The 21,034-nt window shown below is 36.6% G+C and overlaps 1 protein-coding gene across 1 annotated transcript in view; it reads left to right on the top strand.

The window, feature by feature from the left end:
* Positions 1–21,034, top strand: part of CCDC169 (coiled-coil domain containing 169) — a 44,286-nt gene that overhangs the window by 6,527 nt on the left and 16,725 nt on the right. Inside the window, 2 exon segments of the mRNA XM_015070976.3 lie at positions 3,477–3,587; positions 3,669–3,709. Of these exon segments, the coding sequence (XP_014926462.3) occupies positions 3,477–3,587; positions 3,669–3,709 (152 nt within the window).

Below are 21,034 nucleotides of genomic sequence, written 5' to 3'. Positions count from 1 at the left end.
AAAAATTGTAAACCTTAATATTTTGGGTACTTTTGGGTTATCACAGAAGAAAGTGTGGTAGGGAAAGAAATAATCAGTGTGGTCCTTTTTCAAAAAAGGAAATACTTGATAAGTAGGAAGTTGATGTGATTTGTGGGAGCCAATGCTGTTTTGTGAAAAGTAAACAATTTTATTAATCTCCAGCTTTGTGGGCCTCCATCCACTTGTTAAGGAATCAGAAATTATAACACATTTTTGTATTAGCCATGTAAATCAGTGATGGCTGCAGGTTTTGGTAAGTTATATAGTCCTCATTTTTATGCACTTGAATGTTAATTGATTAATTATTAATTAATGAATTATTAATAATATACACATTGTCTTCCCAGTGTTAGGGACATAATTTACCTGGAACAAATCAATGTTTTATTTAACTGTTTGATAGATCTGTCTTGTCTTTTCCTGTCAGTTCAACAACAGAAACTGATCAGTTGGGCTCAGTTAGTTTATACATCTTAAGATTTTTCTAAAATAGATTCTCCTGTTTTATGTGTCTTCTTCCTCATAGCAAGATCAAAACAGCAATGAATACACTCTCAGGCCAACTTTGGCAAAGTGGCAGTAATCAGTGCAGGCAGGATAGGTTAGATTTAGATATGAACTCATTGCAAAAATATCAAACAAAGGTTATTCCAAATTAACTCTGGACATCAGTCCCAGTGATTACCCAATAGTCTAGACAGCTTAAGAACAGAGTATTCTTTGCTCTGAACAGATTAATTTGTACTCTATTAAGAAGTTGACCTAGAACTAGCCAAGCTTGCTTTCATATCTGCTCTGGCTGACTTATTCATTAGGCACAGTCAGGACATTATTAAGGTCTCTTGATGTTACTTTTAGAGGCCAATGAGATATTTTATTTTAAAATCAGAAGAAAAAAATGAATATGATCCAGTCTGGATTATGTTTGTCTTTATACCAACATAGTAGTAAAATAGAATTTTTAATATTTTTTTTTAATGGAGGAAGAGGCCCACTAAGGCAAAAGGGTCAAGGTCCCATGAAAGTCCCAATGTGACCCTACTACAGTAGCATCAAGACTATTTTTTCTCCTTTTTTAATAGACACTACTGTTTTACAATTTTCTCCTTTAATTCAACAGTCAGTATGCTTACTCTTTGTCTTTTGTCCCCTACAATGCAGAGCCGTCTGTATATACTGAAGGAGTTACACGTTTGAGTGTATGTTTGAGGTCAGTTCACCACACTGGGGGATGTGAACATTGACATCATTACCTCCAAGGCGTTGCACTTATTAACATTAATACATGATAGTATACTATTAGGTTTACTTGTATTTGAGGATCTCTAGATCAGTAATATTTTTAAAGTGGAGGCAAACATTTATAAACTATAGTCAGATGTGTTCAAAATGACTTACGTTCTTAATGTTTCAGTAATTGTTCTGATTTTGCTCTGAAGTCCCCATTCCCATGGTGGGAAAAGGGGTCCCAACAAAGAGAGACTTCAGCTAGTCGGTTATACAGATAACTCCATCTATTTGGACTCTGGTATCTTTTGGACAAATGTTCAGTCTCTCTTCTCTTTCAGGCTTCTCTTCAGGCTTCTCTTTTCTTGTTCCCTAACACATTTGGACTAATGACTTTCAACTTCAGTTTGGGAGGGTGATTTGCTAGAGATGAGGGGGCTAAGGGAGACATGTGTGGCTGGGTTGAGAAAGTTGAGGCCAGTAGCATGTGCTACTACTCTTTCTGCTTAGACTCCTCTGTCAACTATTAAGGAGCAGAAATTGCCTCATAAATGTAAAGCACATTTAAAGTTTAGAAGCAAGCTATCTTTTTTTCTCTATATAAAGTGTGACTTTAAAGATAAAATAAAATTAGCTTTGGGCCCTGAAGCCAACCAAAGATGTTTAAATTCTAGGCTGTATTCTCCTCCTCTCCTGTAGCAATAAGACAAATGTTTTGGCCTTAATAGCCAAAGGGGTTTGGTGAAGGAAACCTGTTTACAGACAAGAGAAGATGCCTGAATAGGCAGCTACATGTATTTGCATAGCAGTTAACAAGATACACTTTTGGGGTACCTGAGTGGCTCAGTCAGTTAAGTGTCTGACTCTTGATTTTGGCCCAGGTCATAATCTCATGGTCATGAGATCAAGCTCCACGTCGGGATCTGTCCTGGATGTGGAGCCTGCTTAGGATTCTCTCTCCCTCTACCCCTCCCCCGCTTGCTTGCTCTCTCTCCAAAAAAGAGGGTACACTTTCAAGTCAGATAAAACCCAGTTCCCTCATCTATTAGCTTTGTCATCTTAAGAATGTTGTTTGACATCTCTGACCCTTGTTTTCTTCATCTGTATAATAGGTAACTAAGTTTTTTAAAATGAGGAATAGTTACTTAATACATGTAAGGCATTGTGTACTTTATACATAGCAAACAGTCTTCAGAATTTGTTTGCAAAGGAAAGAAAATGAACATGACATTGGATGGAGGGTCAGTATTATTTATGCTGCTATGTATGGATATTTCAAGTTCCTATGAAAGAAACATTTTCCTGATAGTCCCTCTAATAGAATTCCATATAAGGATACATGAGGAACTAAAGGACAAAGGGGTTAGGGAGTGAGAAGACCAGGAATCACGTTAGTCCTAGTGAAGTCTGGCTGGGTGGTAATCTGACTGTGAATCTACTGTCTGCAATCTGAAAGATCCTACATAACAGAGAAATGCATACTTAAAAATTAGTTCACTCTAGGGGCACCTGGGTGGCTCAGTTGGTTAAGTGTCCGACTTTGGCTCAGGTCATGATCTTGTGGTTCACAAGCTCGAGCTCTGCTCAAGCTGAGCTGACAGCTCAGAGCCTGGAGCCTGCTTCAGATTCTGTGTCTCCCTCTCTCTCTGCCCCTTCCTTGCTCGTGCGCTCTCTTTCTCAAAATTAAAGAAACAGTTAAAAAAATAATAAAAAATAAACAAAATGAAAACCCCCAAATCTTAAAAAAAATATTACCTGTCTTTATATTATATTAGAATTAAGTTGTTATATTGACTTAGATGTGTTGGTAGATTATAATATCTATGAATTGCAGTTCAGGTTTATAAGAAGGATGTAAAATATTTTTTTTAAGTAATTTAATCAGGGGCACCTGGGTGGCTCATTTGGTTAAGTGTCTGACTTCAGCTCAGGTCATGATCTCATGGTTTGTGAGTTCAAGCCCCGCATCCAGCTGTGTGCTGACAGCTCAGAGCCTGGAGCCTGCTTCAGATTCTGTGTCTCCCCTCTCTCTGCCCCTCTCCTGCTCATGCTCTGTCTTTCTCTCTCTCTCAAAAATAAATTAAAACATTAAAAAAAAAATTAGTCACTCTAGTTCGTCTATATTGCTAACAAAGTCAAGTACAGTAAGATTGAGCCAATTAATGGTGGTGTAATGAATAAATGAGAGGTGGCAAAGTGATCTTGATTTTCCCCTCTTTTTCACTCAGGTGGTGAATGGAAAGTTCGTTATGAGACACAACTTGAACTGAATGATCAATTAGAAAAGCAAATTGTTTCTCTAGAAGAGAAAATGAAAAAAATTTGTGGAAATCCTTGAGGTACAGAAACAACTATATATATGTTTTTAAGTTGATTTAAAAGTGATAGAATATTAATTGTTCATATTTGCTTTGTTGTAGATAGATTGTCTTTTATCCGTGTCTATGAAAAAATGCCAGTGGTGAGTAAAAGCTGGTTAAATAAGAAGAATAATTGAAGGAAAGAAATTATGTACTTTTTAAAAAAATAGATCCTCCCAAACATTTAAAGACTGTATCAAGTTACAAATAAAGTATTTTGTTCATTGGAACTCTTCCTAGGAAGTAAGGAGTTCTGTAGCAAAATCTTCAACTTAATGTCCACCTTATAAAGCTGGGCAGGGTTGCAGGTACAACCAAAATGGAAGAAAAAGAATTTCAGTAATCAGGCTGGGTGGAAACACAAGTGTGTTTATTCTGTAACCTAAAAGAGCCTATTAAACACAGAAATACAAATCTTTACCTACATAAAAACATTTGCATTCCACTTCCTCTGGAATATATATATATACACATGTATAGATCTACACACATATATATTCACATTCACACACACACACACACCATATATATATATATATATATATATATATATATATATATATATATATATATAAAATCCAACAGAGAACCCACAAAATTACCCTATAACATGAAAGAAACCTCATTGAGCTTATCTACCTATTTTTTCTTTGGGCGGCCCTAATGACATCCTTTCCTCCTGATAAATTACTTAAATTCATATGTTTTATATTTTACAAAAAACATTTATTTGTTTTTCATTGATTTAAATGTTTATCCTTTAAAATGTAGAGAAGATCTAATGCATGACTTTTCCTGGGTCTAGAGCATGCTTGGAAATAGCCTTTTCTTTATAACTCATGCTGCATTTTTACTTAAGGAATATTCAGAACAACATGGAAATATTATTAAAAATTAAGGGTACCTAATATGAAAATGAAAATATAATACTCACCTAAATTGGCAGGATTATAACTCCATGAGATAAAATTTAATATTATTCCTTTTAATACCTGTGACACTAAGCTTAAAATGACTAAGTGAGGGGCACCTGGGTGGCTTAGTCATTTGAGTGTCCAACTCTTGATTTCAGCTCAGGCCATGATCCCAGGGTCGTGGGATCCAGCCCTGCATCAGGCTCCATGCTGAGTGTGGAGCCAGCGTAAGATTCTCTCTCTCTCTCTCTCTCTCTCTCTCTCTCTCTCTCTCTCTCCTCTGCCCCTCTCCCTCTGCCCCTCTCCCGCCGCCCTCTCTTCTATCTCTCAAAACAAAAACAAAAAAAATGACTGATTTGCTCAAAATCACACAGTCTGGAAATGTGGAGGTCAATTCTCTTCCTCTAAAAAAAACTTATGCCCATTTGACTACACCATACTATGCCAACAGCCGTTCTATACCACTTACCAGAAGTAACATGTTTTTTAATAGTGGTACATAGAGCACTAAACTGACTGCTATATTCACAGAGGTCCTGGGGACCAGAGCATTTATGGAGATTGCTCTTTGAATAACTGCAGACCTTTAGTGAAAAATACAGAAAAATCTTGTATTTTTTAAAATAATGATTCAGGAAAGAAATAATCTAATTTGTACACCTCCATTATTTTCAACCCAGAAATACCTTTATTACTATGGCTTGGAAAGTCAGGAACATAACATTTTTTTCCCCCTACCATAGAGTCATATCCCCATCTTGTGGTATTTAGAAATTGCTGCAAGGGCTATTTTAAGCCTTGTCTTTCTTAACTGTAGATAGAATTTTAATTCTACCTATAGAATATAGAATATAAAATATTCTGGCTCCCTGTTTCTTGATAACTTATCCTCAGTACTAGCTTAAGAAATTGGGTATCGCCAGCCTTATGGAGAGTGGCCACAAGAGCTGCTGTGCCATGGTGCAGTACTCTAGAGCAACCCAAGAAGCATTTGATTGGCTTTCTAACTGGTGCCTCAGACTCCATAACATACTCATGTTGACAAAAAATACATTTCTTCCCTTTGATGGGTTTGTGTTAATCTTGAAAAAAATATGGTCTTCTAAGAGGTTTAGCTCTGGAGACAGATAATTTTATTTCTTTTCAGTAAAGGACTGAAGACATTTTAGAAGAACCAAGAGTAGGGCCATGTACCAAGCAGAAAGGAAAGATAATAAAAGTGCAGCTCTTGAGGAGCTGGTTCTCTCTATTTTGGGGGCAGATACCCTGCATGCATGAGTATTTAGGTTTTCTTACACATGGAATCTGGGAGGAGTTTGTCTGAACAGCAGCAGATTAGGAATCTAGCCAAGGAGCTGGTGATAGAAGTAGCCAACTACTGAGCAAAAAGCATTGGGATCCAAGAATTTGATATCCAATGACAAAATCTTTTATTCAAGGTTAAAAGAGAATATATTAAGTCTTATTCTTTATATAAAAACAATATTTATGAAATTCAGATATATACTCTATGAAATGCAGACATTTTTGGTTTCCTATTAGGTTGATAATTGGAGAAAAGGGTTTAAATTGTTTTTTGGGCAGGGATAGAATATGAAATGAAACACTTTTTATAAATTTACTGATTCTTAATCTTTGTTGTAGATTGTTTAGTCTTTAGGAGTAACCTATACAGACATACGTAAGAAACTGATGTCAGTTTGAATACCAATTTTGACTAACTTCAAATTGCAAGTTTGTGTATGGGCAAAACAGGGATGAATACTAATTTATGACCAGTATATATGTCATTTAAAAAAATGTTATCATTTAGAAAAAAATATATAAAATATTAAGTAAGTAATTTACAAACTGGGTCATAAAAGTGGACTTGATCTTAGTATTCTAGAAAAAGTATTCGCTTAAGTGAGAATGAAGTTCTGGTCCTTGTTCTGATACAGAATGGTATCAACCTTTTTGAAGGTTGAAGATCAACCTCAACCTTTTTGAAGATTATTTTTCTCACCCACAGGTACTATATAGATTAGGTAATCTTTAAAGTGCCTTTCAACAGTATAATTTGTTAGAATTTAATTTTAGCAAGATATTTCAGTAAAGGGTTACATTTGGTTGTGTGTAAAAGAAAGGCTTAAACCAGTAAGGTGTTTGGCTTTGTTTTCTCATGTAACAGGAAGTGTTAGAGGGATGCAGTTGGGGTTGGTATAATGGCTCCTCCAGACTCTTGACTCTCCACTCGGTCCTTTAATGAGTGGTTTTTGTCCAGCATGGTCACAAGATGGCTACTTCACTTTCTCACCTCCTTCACCTTCTCTTTCAAAGAAAGAAGTAGATGAAGGGAAAAGGGCAAAGGTGAAGGCCAGTCAAATCTGTTTTCTTTCAAAGTATTTTCCAACGTGCTGCACCCAACATCTCCCCTTACATCTCATTGGTTAGAACTGCATCATGTGGCCTCCTGTATCTTGAAGGAAGACTGAGAAATTTAGTGTTTTACTGAGCATGGTAGTAGGAAGAAGGGGAGAATGTGTATCAGTTATACAATTAGCTCTATGTGCCATACAAGATCATTTTCAATGAATAACATTCATTTTAAATGTTATGCATTCATAACATTTAATGTTATGCATTCATTTAATATTATTCAGAAAATAAAAGACAAAGATAAGTATTAAGTCAAACATATCTACTGTTGGCCTCTTTTTTAAAAGTTTTGCATGCATGTATATTGATTAAAAATTACAACCCGGGGCGCCTGGGTGGCTCAGTCGGTTAAGCGTCCACCTTCAGCTCAGGACGTCATCTCATGGTTCTTGTGTTCAGGCCGGTGTTTGGCTCTGTGCTGACAGCTTGGAGCCTTGAGCCTGCTTTGGATTCTGTGTGTGTGTGTGTGTGTGTGTGTGTGTGTGTGTGTCTGTGTCTCTCTCTGCCCCTCCCCCATTTGTGCTTTGTCTCTCTCTCTCTCTCAAAAATAAACATTAAAAAAATAAAAATTACAACCCAGTAAATAAATGAACCCCAAAAAAGGAAAAAATAAGGACATACTTTTTTTTTAGTAAAAGGTAAAAGATTTATTCGAAAAGAAACCAGAATATAAGGATAGCATTTCTAAAATATATATTTTAGAATTTTAACCTTGTTTTGTGGATAGTTTTGTATCCTGTAGTAGTCATGGACAATTAAACCAATGATTTTCTTATGTTATATTTTCTTCCTGTATATTTTTGAAAGCTACGTTATTTTCTATTGCACTGGATTATTAATATTCAATTCCTTTCCCCTATATTTGAATATGTTAGGTTATTTGTGGTTTTAATTTTGAAAGAATAAAACTCACAGAGGATAATCTGACAACCAATATATTCTAGTATTAGTAACTCTTCAGTTTTTGTCACTTTTTGATTTCAGTATTTTAATGAAAACAATCTATAGAGTCGAGGACCCTTTTGTTTCTCTCCCTGTCTCTCACCCTTTGCTTCCTCTTTATAGGACAGTACTATCATGGATTTGGTATACATCATTCCAATTTATTTTTAAATACCTTTCTACAGATATTGTATCTAAAAATTCATATAAAAATATCATGTTGCACACATGCTTTTTTAAAATTCTGTCCATGTTAATACATAAGGATCTGATAAGTTTTGTTTGCTACATAGTATTCCACTTTATATCTATATATCTTCATTTGTTCCCCTATTTATGTACATTGTGGATTTTTCAAAATATCACTATGACAAACATTGCCACAGGGAACATGCTTAATACATGTCTTCTAGTGTAAAGTGTTCCTCTAGAGTTGGCTAACTTTTCTACAGAGGGCTAGATGATATTCTCAGCTTTGCAGGCCGTATGATCTCTGTTTCCTGCTGCCGTTATAGTGTGAAAGGAGCTGTAGACAATAACTAAATGAATAGGTAGGGTTTTATTCTAACAAATCTTGACTTATAAAAGCAGGCTATGGCTGGACTTGGTCTTCAGGCTATAGTTTGCTGGCCCTTGCTTTAGGCCGGTGGTCCTCAAACTTTGGTAGGTAAGAGAATCACATAGGAAACTTCATAAAAATACAAAGGCCAGCCCTATCCTTCAACCAGCTTGCCATTTCTGAGTTCTTTATTAACTCCAGATAATTCAGATATACACCAAAGTTTGAGAATCACTGCTCTAGTGTACATAGAGTGAAATTTTTAGATCATGATATATGCATATTTTCAAAGAATGATAGAATCCCTCTGGATCAATCTAAAGACATCTCAGGCCTACAGTTAGTTCAGTAGGTCTGGAATAAATACAAGAGGTGATGGGAGATACGACTGGTAATATAAGCAGGCCCTCGATAACAAAGGATTTTGTATACGTGTGAACCTTTTTATATGTGATGGGAAGCTTTTGAAGTATTTAATATAGATTTTAAAAGCCTTTTACCCCCACGGAGAAAGGCTTTCCAAGGGTCAGTGAGATTTGGGGCAGGGAAACCAGTTAGGATACTTTTGTAGCAGTCCAGGTGAGGGAGGGTGAGTTGTTCAACTTGGGCAGTAGTATATGGGGGTGGAGCCATTGTGACAGATTTAAGAGATATTTAGGAATGTGGATTTCATGAGTACTTGGATGCTGGGGTGAGACTGGGAGAGGACTGGAGGATGATCAAGGGCTCTCGCTTGAACAATGACTACAGTGAACCAACACAGTAGGAATCAGAACTAGGTGGAGTGTTAGGAATTGAGTTTAGTGTTGTGTATGTTACATAGATGATAGTGGTCAGTAAACATCTGGACATGACTTTAGACCATGGAAAGTTGTCTTTCCGTAAAGAGAGATCATGGAGTCATCAGTGTTATTTGAAGTCATGAAAGTATGAGATTGTTCAGAAAGAAATACATGGTCTGAAAAGTAGGATTGAGGATGGAATCTTAGGGAATACTAACACTTAAGGTTTTAGCTGAGGAGGCAATTCAGTGAAGATAACTGACAAGGAAAAATATTGAGAAAGGGAGAAGGGAGAGCTGGAAAAGGGTGGCATTACAGAAGTTAAGGGAGAAGAAGGTTTTAATGAATGTTTAGCAGAAGAATGTTCTCCAGGAAATTTCAGGTGCAGGGTAGGACAAAGCACATGGTCCGAAGTTCCAGCACATTATTGATTCAAAGGGGAAAGAAGGTAAGCAAATGCTAATGAGAAGATAGGATACTGAGAGAAAATGAGTGTAGTGAAAAAGCAGGGGTGAGACAGTTGGAGTCAGTGTAACCCACTTTACCCAGAAACATGGCTTTTAGAATTAGACTGCCCTGATTCAAATTCAGACTATGGGACACTAAGGAAATTATTTCATTTCTCTGCGGCTTAATTTCCTCATCTGTAAAATGGAGTTAATTACGCCCTCTTGCAAGTTTGTCATAAGTATTATTAGAGTTATATATAAAGCCAATAGCGTAATACCTGACACCGTAAGCACTTCTCTCAATAAAGTGTTAGTTCCTTTCTTCCCTTCCCTTGATAGCAGGAACTTTAGAGGGAACTCTAAGTTTCATTAGAACAAAGCCTGTTGTGAAATTAACCTTAGTGCATTTCAAGAAAATAAGGGCAAGGGTAAGTTGTGCAATATGTTTTCACTTATTCAGCTGTGCTGTTACAGAGGTTGTGAATCTTCTGGTATCTTCCTAAAACTATAGTAGAATTCTATGGCTCCTTAGTACCTGTCCAGAAAGCAGGGGGCTCTTCAGGGATCTAATAAAAAGCACAGAACTTTTACTTCTTTGGGAGTTGCTGAGTGGACATTTTCTAACCTCTTCTATTTGCATCCACCAGAAGAACCTAGTGCTTACCTAATGTTCCCTCCAAGAATTTCCTGGTGTATTGAGCAAAGATCTGTATCCATTCACTCACTAGCAGACTAGAATCTATCTTAAGCATTCCAAATGACTAAAAGTTAATGATAATTAGGCTGTGTTGTCTCTGATGAGCAATAGCTATTTTTCAGGTTCTGACTTGGCACTCTAGGCTTCCTCATTAATCTCCAGTTAGAATACAAAGCTGAGAATTCAGCTGAACTCTTTATCAGAACTTTATGGCTCCTGGTAGATAGTCCCATAGGTAGTTCCCCAGTAATGTTTTGAGTACAACAACAACAACAACAACAGATTTAGGGGATATGTGTCCCTCAGAGAAAGAGTTACAGGGTAGTCTCTCTTGGGAAAAGTTACTATAAAGTCTTTATCAAAAAGTTCTATCGTATCCCTGCGGTCAACTCTACTGCATGGTGGAAGTCCTGTTCCTTGATTCATTAGCAGTCAAAAAATTGATGACCCCTTATCTTATAGTCTGTTTAGGCTGCTATAAAAGAATACCACAGACTGTGTGGCTTAAAAACAACAGAGATTTACTTCTCACAGTTCTGGAGGCTGGAAGTCCAGGATCAAGACACCAGCAAATATGGTGTTTGATAACAGCAGTTTCTGGTTCAGAGATGGCTCCTTCTAGCTGTGTCCTCACATGGTGGGAAGGGGCTTGGGAGCTCTGTGGGGTCTCTTTTATAAGAGCATTATCCTATTAATGAGAGCCCCACCCTCATGACCTGAGCATCTCCCAAAGTTTCCACCTCCTAATGCCATCATATGAGGCATTAGGATTTCAACACATGAATTTGGGGAGGTCACAGTCATTCAAACCATAGCACTTCTATTTCTCTCTGCTTCTTTTTCCCATCAGTGCATTCCCTTGTTTCTCAGTACATGCAGACAGCTTGGACCCTTACGGGAAACCTCTCACCAGAGCAAACACTCTGCCAGTCAGATGGATATAGCACAGAAGATCCTGCTCCTAAAGCCAACAAGGCTATGTGCTGGTGGGAGACATGGAGGAGAAAGTATGGAAACAGAGAAATATTATTTAGGAAAATGTTGAGTTTCACATTAAATGTTCTCTGGAAGACTCTTGATCAATTAGTAGAATATCAAGTCATAGGAAATTAATTTGCTGAAATCTAAATCTTTGAATACATTCTTATGAAAATGGTTTACATTTAGTATCATCATTGAAAATATATTCAGAAAAAGAATATGTTTAGGTCATAAGTTCATATGTATGGAAGATGCTACTAAAAGCAAATTTTTGGTGACTTGGTAAATTTAGAATCCTAGGTGAATTGGCCTCTTTGCAAGTTAATCCTTTGGTCAGTTGACTTCTTGAAATGTTAATTTTTGGATATTTATCTAGTTTCCCTTCTGAAGTATGTTTCAGCTTTCCTTAGGACAAACCATAAAACCCCTCTCTTAGTCCTGCTTATTAACAAGAGAGGCTTGAAGGAAGAGATGGTTTTAAGTCTTACAAATTCCTTCAAACAGCTGGACTAGTCTCTTCATCATGTACTTGATCCTTCAAAGAAACAAGACTCTCCCTTCATATCATTCTCTATTTTGGTCTGTTTATGTTCCACATGCTGACTTCCAATGTCCTTAATCATCGTGCTACTCTTTTGTTCATCCTGATGCCCCATACCATTTTCCTGAACGTGATTCCCTTTATTGTGATTCAGATTCTTCTTTTAGTTACGCTGCTTCATGGGGTCCTGGACAAACATACAGCCCAGTTTGGACCTTCCTGAGAGCTATTACCTCACTGAAGCATCCAGTCATGCTCCTACTGGGCTCATTCTGGTCATTTCCACATTCAGAACATTGTTAGAAATTCTGTTTTTAAAGCCATAAATACATATTTTAGAGCCTAATAACTGGGAATTGATAGTAATGAACCAAAAGCACTACTGAAATCTCTAAATATATTTGTATTTAAAGTGATATATCAGCCATATAGTGAAAGGATTACTGAAGGGATCTTGGATTCTCAAGAATGTGATATAAACAAAGCGAGAGGTGGAGTTCCCACTAGGCATCTGGCTGGTGGTAGATCTGTAGAATCCATCTTAGACTGCTTCCTGATATATTCTGTCCCAGATATCACCAAGTTTGTGCTCTCTCCAAAGATCATGTGTCAATTTGGAGACAGGTGTAGCCTCAAATCACAAAACAAGTTACACAAATTTTATATATAATCTAATAACAATGTTGTCCACAAGGGGGCACTTGGTACTTAAGCACACAGAAGGCTGCATCCACTCACTGCTGCAATTGCCTTCATAGAAAAGTACTACATATCTAGGAGCTGTGATTTAATTGTATTCTCCTATTTTTCTCTTGTAAGCATTCAATAGAGTTATTTTTTTTTGTAGTTTTTATGTGTTCTTTAGTATAGTATAGCAACTACTATTGCTTAAAAAATAGGTGGCTAATAGAACTTCCTTTTGACTTGAGATAGAAGAAAGGAACTTAAAAAAAACCAAGTAAGTATATTTGATTTCAGGTATGTAAAAGTATGCTGAAGTTTCTTATTTTTACCCTGTTGTTTCAATGTACTATTAGAAAGTGACCTTTTCTCATTTCTGAGGAAATAGGTGAAAGATTAAGAACTCATTAGTATCAGAAACAAAACAGCTCTTCCATGATAAGAGAAGGATTAATTTTTGTATATGTGATTTATTTTTGGTTAATTTCCAGTGGAGTCTTCAATTTGGCTATAGCTTTAGTATGTCTTTGCAGGCTGTAGTTTTCTAGTATGTGACCATTCATTATATAATCAGATAAAAAGAGCTCCTTAGGAAGATCAAGAACATTAAGTTATAGGTCTTCTAATAAATTATAAGTGCTGGGATGAGAGAGTATGCCTTTGATAAAATAATTTTTAAAAATAGTTCATTTTGGAGTCAAAATAAAGAAGCCAAATCTAGAATAAGCCTTAAAGTTATTGGAATATAATTTTATAATTTTAAAGGATTTCTGATGTGTATAATAATTTTATAAATGAATAATTACAAATATCTTGCTTTTAATGGTCCAGAGTATTTAATGGCTAATAGTTTTTACAAAATCCAGAATGTGTCCTTGTTTTCTCTCCAGAACGATTTTTTTAAATTAATTAATACTTTAAAATTATTTATTTATTTATGTATTATTTTTATTTTAGAGAGAGAGCAAGTGGAACAGAGGGGCAGAGGGAGAGAGAGGGGCTTCTAATCAGGCTCCATGCTTAGCACAGAGCCCAACACGGGGCTCAATCCCACAACCCTGGGATTATGACCTGAGCTGAAATCAAGAGTCAGACATTCTACTGGTCACGCCACCTAGGCACTTCTAATTCATACTTTTTTTGAAAAAATCAGTTTTAGGTTCTTAACAAAATTGAGAGGAAGGCACAGAGATTTTCCACATACTCCCTAACTCTACACATGCATAGCCTCCCCATTATCAACATTACTCACTGGAATGATCCTACATTGACTCATCATAATCACCCAAAGTCCATAGTTTACCTTAGGGTTTACTCTTGGTTTTGTACATTCTATGGGTTTGGAAAATGTATAACGACATATATCCATCCTTGTAGTATCATACAGATTATATTCACTGCCCTAAAAATCCTTTGTGCTCCACTTATTTCTCCCCACTCTTAACTCCCAATCACTGGCAACCCCTGATCTTTTTGTTGTCTTCATAGTTTGGCCTTTTCCAGAATGTCATATAGTTGGAATCATACAGTATCTAGTCTTTTCACATTGGCTTCTTTTACTTAGTAATATGCATTTAAGATTCCTCCATGTTTTTTCATGGCTTGAAAGCCCATTGGTTTTAATGCTGAATAATATTTCCTTGTCTGGATGTACCACAGTTCATATATCCATCCATCTACTGAAGGGCATGTTGGTTGCTTCCAAGTTTTGGCAGCTATGAATAAAGCTTCTGTAAACATCCATATGAAGGATTTTGTAGGGACATAAGTTTCAACTCCTTTGGGTAAATACCAAGAAGTGCAATCACTGGATCATATGTTAAGAGTATGTTTAGTTTTATAAGAAACTGCCAGACTATCTGCTAAAGTGGCTGTGCCGTTTTGCATTCCCACCAGCAATATATGAGAGTTTCTGTTTCTCCACATCCTCATCAGCATTTGGTGTCTTCAGTGTTGTTGATTTTAGCCATACTAATTGATGAGTAGTGATATTTTGTTGTTTTAATTTGCATTTCCCTGATGCTGTATGACATGGAACATTTTTTCTTATATTTATTTTTCATCTGTGTATCTTCTTTGATGAAGTATTTGTTAAGATCTTTTGCCCATTTAAAAAAAAAAACGTTTATTTATTTTGAGAGAGAGTGAGAGAGAGTGGAGGAGGGACATAGAGGAGAGAGAAAGAATCCTAGGCAGGTTCCACACTGTTAGCATGGAACCCGATGTGGGGCTTTGAACCCACAAACCGTGAGATCATGACCTGAGCCGAAACTAAGAGTCAGACACTTAACCGACTCAGCCACTCAGGTGCCCCTTTTGCCCATTTTTAAATCAGGTCGTTTGTTGTTGAGTTTTAAGAGTTCCTTGTGTATTTTAGATAACAGTCCATTAACAGATGTGTCTTTTGCAGTCTGTGACTTGTCTTAGAATTCTCTTGGCATTGTCTTTCACAGAGCACAAGTTTTCAGTTTTAATGAAGACCAGCTTATTTATTATTTCTTTCATGAATAGTGTCTTTAGTGTTGTTTCTCAAAAGGTATCACCATACCTTTTCTCTAGGTCATCTAGGTTTTCTCCTATGTCATCTTCTAGGAGTTTTATAGTTTTGCATTTTACATTTAGGTCTGTGATCCACTTTGGGTTAACTTCTGTGAAGCATGTAAGATGTCTATATTCTTTTTTATTTTGCATGTGGATGTCTAGTTGTTCTGACACCATTGTTGAAAAGACTATCTTTGCTCCATGGTATTGCCTTTGTTCCTTTGTCAAAAGTCAATTGAAATAGGATCTATTTGTCCTGGGTGGTCTATTTCTAGGCTTTCTCCCATCCAAGTACTACCCAGGCCTGACCCTGCTTAGCTTCTGAGATCAGATGAGATTGGGCGCTTTCAGGGTGCTAAGGCTGTAGACCAGGCTTTTTATTTGTTCTATCGTTTTGCTAATACCAGTCTTGATTTCTTTTTGGTGAGTCTTGAAGTTGGTAAACATCAGTCCTCCAGTTTTGTTCTTCTTTTTCAATGCTGAATTGGCCATTTGGGCTTTTGCTTCTCCTATAAACTTTAGAATCAGTTCATCAATATCCATAAAATAATATGCTGGAGTTTTTATTGGGATTGCACTAAATCTGTAGATTGAGTTGGGAAGAATGGACATCTGACAATATTGAGTCTTCCCAGCCATGAACATGTTTTCATTTATTAACTTCTTTGATTTTGTTCATCATAGTTTTGTAGTTTTCCTTATCCAGATCTTACACATTATATTTTGTTAAATTTATATGCTTAAGTATTTCATTTGTGGGGGGTGCTAACATAAATACTATTGTGTTTTTAGTTTCAAATTCTACTTGTTCATTGCCTGGATATAGGAAAACAATTGATTTTTTTTATATTAACCTGGTATCCTGCAACCTTGCTATAATCACTTTTTAGTTCCAGAGTTTCATTTGTTATTATTGTTGATGATTTTGGATATTATACATAAATGATCATGTTATCTGCAAATGAAGATAGTATTTTTATCTTCCTTCCCAATCAGTACAGATTTTTATTTCCCTTTCTTGCCTTATTGTATTAGCAAGGGCTTTCGGTGTGATGTTGCAACAGGTGACGAGAAGGCACATCCTTTATACCATCTGATCTTAGTGATTCTTACTATTAAGTATGTTACTATAGTTTGGTTTTTTTTTTTTTTAAATATTCTTTGTGAAATTGAGGAAGTTCCCCTGTATTCCTAGTTCACTGAGAGTTTTTAGTATAAGTAGGTGTTGGATTTGTCAAATGCTTTTTCTGCAACTGTTGAGATGATTACATGATTGTTTTTAGTCTGTTGATATAATATATTCCATTAATTCAGACAGTTTATTTTTGTGCTTGTCTTATTCCCATGAGATTGCCCCAATGAACCATCCTACTTTTCCGAGTTATGGCATAATTTCAAAGTATAGAGCATCTAAAACTCAACTATAGGAAACAGGCTCAGGGAAGGAGAATGTGATGGGCCCCAGGAATTCTGCTTGTGGGAACAGTCCTAAGGTGAACCAGGAAAACAAGACACTTTGTGGCTAGCATCTCAAATAAAATCTATTTTAGAATTCATAGTGTTTGAGTATAAAATTATTGAAGAGCTATTATTGAAGTAATACTAGTATAGTGTTTTAAAAAATGTGCTTAATTGGAATGGCTCCCATTGTAATCAAGATTATTTTGGTTGTAAAATTAAGAAGGGAGATAGTATATGTAGTAGGCTCTCAGACCTAAGCTCTGTTAGGAAAAAAAATTTAATGACTACTACAGTTCATTGTTTGGCATATTCACTCTTACATGGCCCTTTCTCACAAACCCATAGTCTTCTTCCCATGTACAAAATTTCTAGACTACTCCCACTTAACCAAATCTAAATATATCATGTGAAATTGGAAAACTATGCCTGGTACCATTAAAGCATTTTTATTGGGATATAAGTTGTATAAAGTTGTGTAAAGTTGGTTTTGGTAAAATTGAACTTGAAATGTCAAGCAAGTGTTAAGAATAGACACATAGGACTCTTAGATTTGGATGTGATATTTATTAGCAGAGAAATGATGGTTTATAATTGAAGTGAATGGATAAGAAGAATAGAGAAAGAGATCTCAGCAGGTGAGAAATTTAAACAAATTTTGGAAGATCCTCAGTTGGAAGAGTAGTCACTGACTTGACAGGACATATAGACATAAAGCAGTTGGCCACTGGGACCCCTTTGTCACCCCGCACAGTCAGGATGCTCTCCTTCAGTCAGGAGTCTATTTTCTGGAGAAATTAAGCTGCAGAACCTCTAGATTTGGGGCCTTCAGGCACAGAGGAAGATGAGAGTGAAATAGAGGTCTGAGAATGAGGAAATTAAAAATACATGGTCTGAATAATGGAACTCTTAGCTCTTGTCCCCCAGAAAACCAGTGGCTAAGATTAAACCTCATAACGTAGGAGACTGGACAATTCTTCAGTAAAAGCTATCACAATGGGAAAAAACACATGGAAACTTTAGAAACTGTCCCTCTCCCACCCAAGGTCAAAATTGTAAAGCAAACACAATTTCTTATCCCGGGGAAAAGAGCAGTGATTAGTGCCACAATTAAAAACCTAAAAGATGGAAGGGTCCTAGTACCTATCATTGTTCTATTTAAGTTGCTAGTCTGGCCCCTGCAAAAACTGGATGAATTTTAGAGAAAGACTATAGGCCACTGCAGGCTTAACCAATTGGTAGCCCCAACTGCAGCTGCTTTGCCAGATGTGGTATCCCTGCTGGAGCACACTAGTCAGCCTTCGGTGTAGGGTGTGCAGCCACCGATTTCGAGAATGCATTCTTTTTGTTCCAATTAGAAAAGAGGATCAAGAACAGTTTGAGACTTCTGGCTTCAGCTCCAATATGCATAGTGCTGTCATTACAACAAAAAAAAGGTGAATCATTGTTCACACTGTTCAACACACCCAATCACTGTTCTTGACTTATTAGTGAACTGAGTTTGCAGGGCAAGCTCCCATCCTGAAATCTGTATAAACAGACAAATCCAGATAGTTACTAATGACATCTGCTTCCTTGGAACAGAGCCTGCTGGAAACTGGTAGGAACACTTACATGGTGATTTTGATGAATTAATGGAGGAAAAATAGGCATATCCACTCACTATTAAAGTAACACCCACCCTGTCAGTAATTGATAGATCAAAAAGGGAGAAAAGTCAATAGAGACATAGTTGACCTGAACAGCAATCAACTCAATCGATTGACATTTATAGAATATTCCATCCAATGACAGAATACAGTTTCTTCTTATGCTTACATGTAACATTCACCAAGGTAAACCATATAAGACTCTCAGCTTCATGAGGTCAGGATCTGGGTTTGTAAATCTCACTGTGGTATCCTTAGCACAACGTCTGGAACATAGGAGGTGCTTGATGAATATTTTTTGAATAAATGAATGAATTGTAATATTAGGTAACAAGATAAAGAATTTAGTCAGGATAGGAGTAGTCGTGCGATATAGTCTAACACAAAGAAAGTGTATTAAAAATATTTAAGCTTCAAAGCTTAGAACTGCAAATCCACATCAGTAAATAACATAGAAACTTCTTCTGTCATAGAAACTGCCACTTGGTTAGTATTCCTACCCCCCTGCTTTCATTTTGCCACTTGTTTAATACCTTCCAATAGCCCCCTGTGTTTAGCTTCCTGAGCCTGGCAATCTAAGTCTTCTATAGCCAGGGCTTTCCTTAATTATCTTACCCTACCTCTTATTTATTTCTCAAATACTTTGTTTCACCTCTGTTATTACCACTAAATAATCATTTTGACTCAAGTCTTTGATCAATATATAGCTCCCCTTTTTTTCCCATCCAAATCCTTCTCTTTTGGGGGATCCTGAATGCTCTCTCTAGTCCGTGTTGATTGGCCTCTTCAAAAAAACTTGTGAGACATTTATTGTCTGTGCTTCACATTTTGGCATTTCATCATATATTGCCTTGATTTTTACCTGTTGCATATGTACATTTCTTGTATAAGCTTCTAGAGTTCTAGGTCATATCTCATTCAGGTCAACATTAATATAAAAATAATTTGTATCCCAGTAGTTTATCAATAAGATAATTTCTTTTAGAACTTAGAGTGTGAGGCACCTGGGTGGCTCAGTCAGGTGAGAGTCTGACTCGTGATTTTGACTCAGGTCGTGATCTCATGGTTTGTGAGTTTGGGCCCCCACATCGGGTTCTGTGTTGACAGTGTGGAACCTGCTTGGGATTCTCTCTCTCCCTCTCTTTCTGCCACTCCCCTGCTGACTGACACACACACACACTCTCTCTCTCTCTCTCTCTCTCTCTCTCAAAATAAATAAATAAAATAAAATAAAAAGAACTTAGAGTGCATTTTCCCATTGAAACAATATTAAAAAGAGATTATCTTTTACCTTTATAAAAGTGTATTTAACAAATGATGTTAACTGAACCATATTACTCTGGTGGGCTAAGCTTGGAATCCTTGGAGCAAAGGTCTGTGCAGCAGTATTTTGCACTACTTCCATCAGTGTCTGATTATTGGTTAAAAAACTCTTCATACTTGAGCAGTGGCTTATTTCATTAGGGTATAGTTTCCTTAAGATAAATCAGTTTAGCCTCTTAAATTTGTGGGACTTTCATGGAGCTTCTTCTGGAGCAAGTCTGTATTTGGGGAAGGTGGACTGAAAGCCGTTTGTGATGCCAGTGTATAATTTTCAAAGACAAATAATGCGTGCCTGAGAAATATCACCCAGTTATGTTTTAATGGTAATCAAATATGCATAGTGGAGAATTGTCACAACCAAGGGATTTGTTTTATCACTGGTGTTATTTTTAGAGACAAGAACTTTCCTGGTCTCAGCTGACCTAATTATCCTATTGATACAATTTTTAAAATCCTAATAATTATAACAAGTATCTAGGAGAGAATTAGTAAAGTTTTTAGAGAATTAACTATTTTTCAGGAGGAAGATATGAGCTCTAAAATATCTCAGTTTCACCTTGTGGAGCTTTAAATCAGCTGCTTCTGTTTTTTTTTTTTTTCTTTAAATGTTTTAATAAATTCAGTGACCTAGATCATGACCAACAAGGGTTATATAGAATTCGATTTGGAGATTTTTTAAAAAACATTAATGTGTAAGAATATGAGAAATAATTGGGGTTACTGCAAATGATTAGTTATTAGTTTAGGGATTAAACTTTTAATTCAAATTGGTATAATGCATTATTGCTCTGGCGCTTGGCTAAACCTCTACTCAGCTCCAGCTATTTGTGATGAACGGTATCTGCATTGAAGTCTTAGCTTCCAGAACTGTCCTACTCTGCAATATTTTCTCAGTTCTTCTGGCCATCAACTTCATTGTCTGTTCTTCCTCTCTACTATTGTTATGCTGGTATCAATCATATGGATATATACATAATAATTGTTTAGCATGTGTGGCTTTTGGAGTCAGATTACCTGGGTTCTTTTTTTTTTTTTTCCTCCAAAGATTATTTATTTATTTATTTATTTAATGTTTATTTCTTTTTGAGAGAGAGAGAGACAGAGAGACAGAGCATGAGCAGGGGAGGGGCAGAGAGAGAGGGAGACATAGAATCTGAAACAGGCCCCAGGCTCTGAGCTGTCAACCCAGAGCCCGACGCGGGGCTCGAACTCACAGACTGTGAGATCATGACCTGCACCCAAGTTGGATGCTTAGCTGACTGAGCCACCCAGGTGCCCCTAAAATTTTTATTTTTAAGTAATCTCTACACCCAACGGGGGGCTCAAGATCAAGAGTCACATGCTCCACTGACTGAGCCAGCCAGGCACCCCAGACTACCTGGGTTCTAATAACAGCTTCACCACTTATTAGCTGCGTGTCTTTGGACCAGTTATTTAACATCTATCAGATGTGATTTTCTTAACAGTAAAATGGAAATAAATATATTAGCT

The sequence above is a fragment of the Acinonyx jubatus genome, chromosome A1 (assembly GCF_027475565.1).
Source record: "Acinonyx jubatus isolate Ajub_Pintada_27869175 chromosome A1, VMU_Ajub_asm_v1.0, whole genome shotgun sequence".
NCBI classification, from domain to species: Eukaryota; Metazoa; Chordata; class Mammalia; order Carnivora; family Felidae; genus Acinonyx; species Acinonyx jubatus.
Note: the sequence above shows the minus strand (reverse complement) of the source record. Positions and strands in the feature narration are given on the sequence as shown.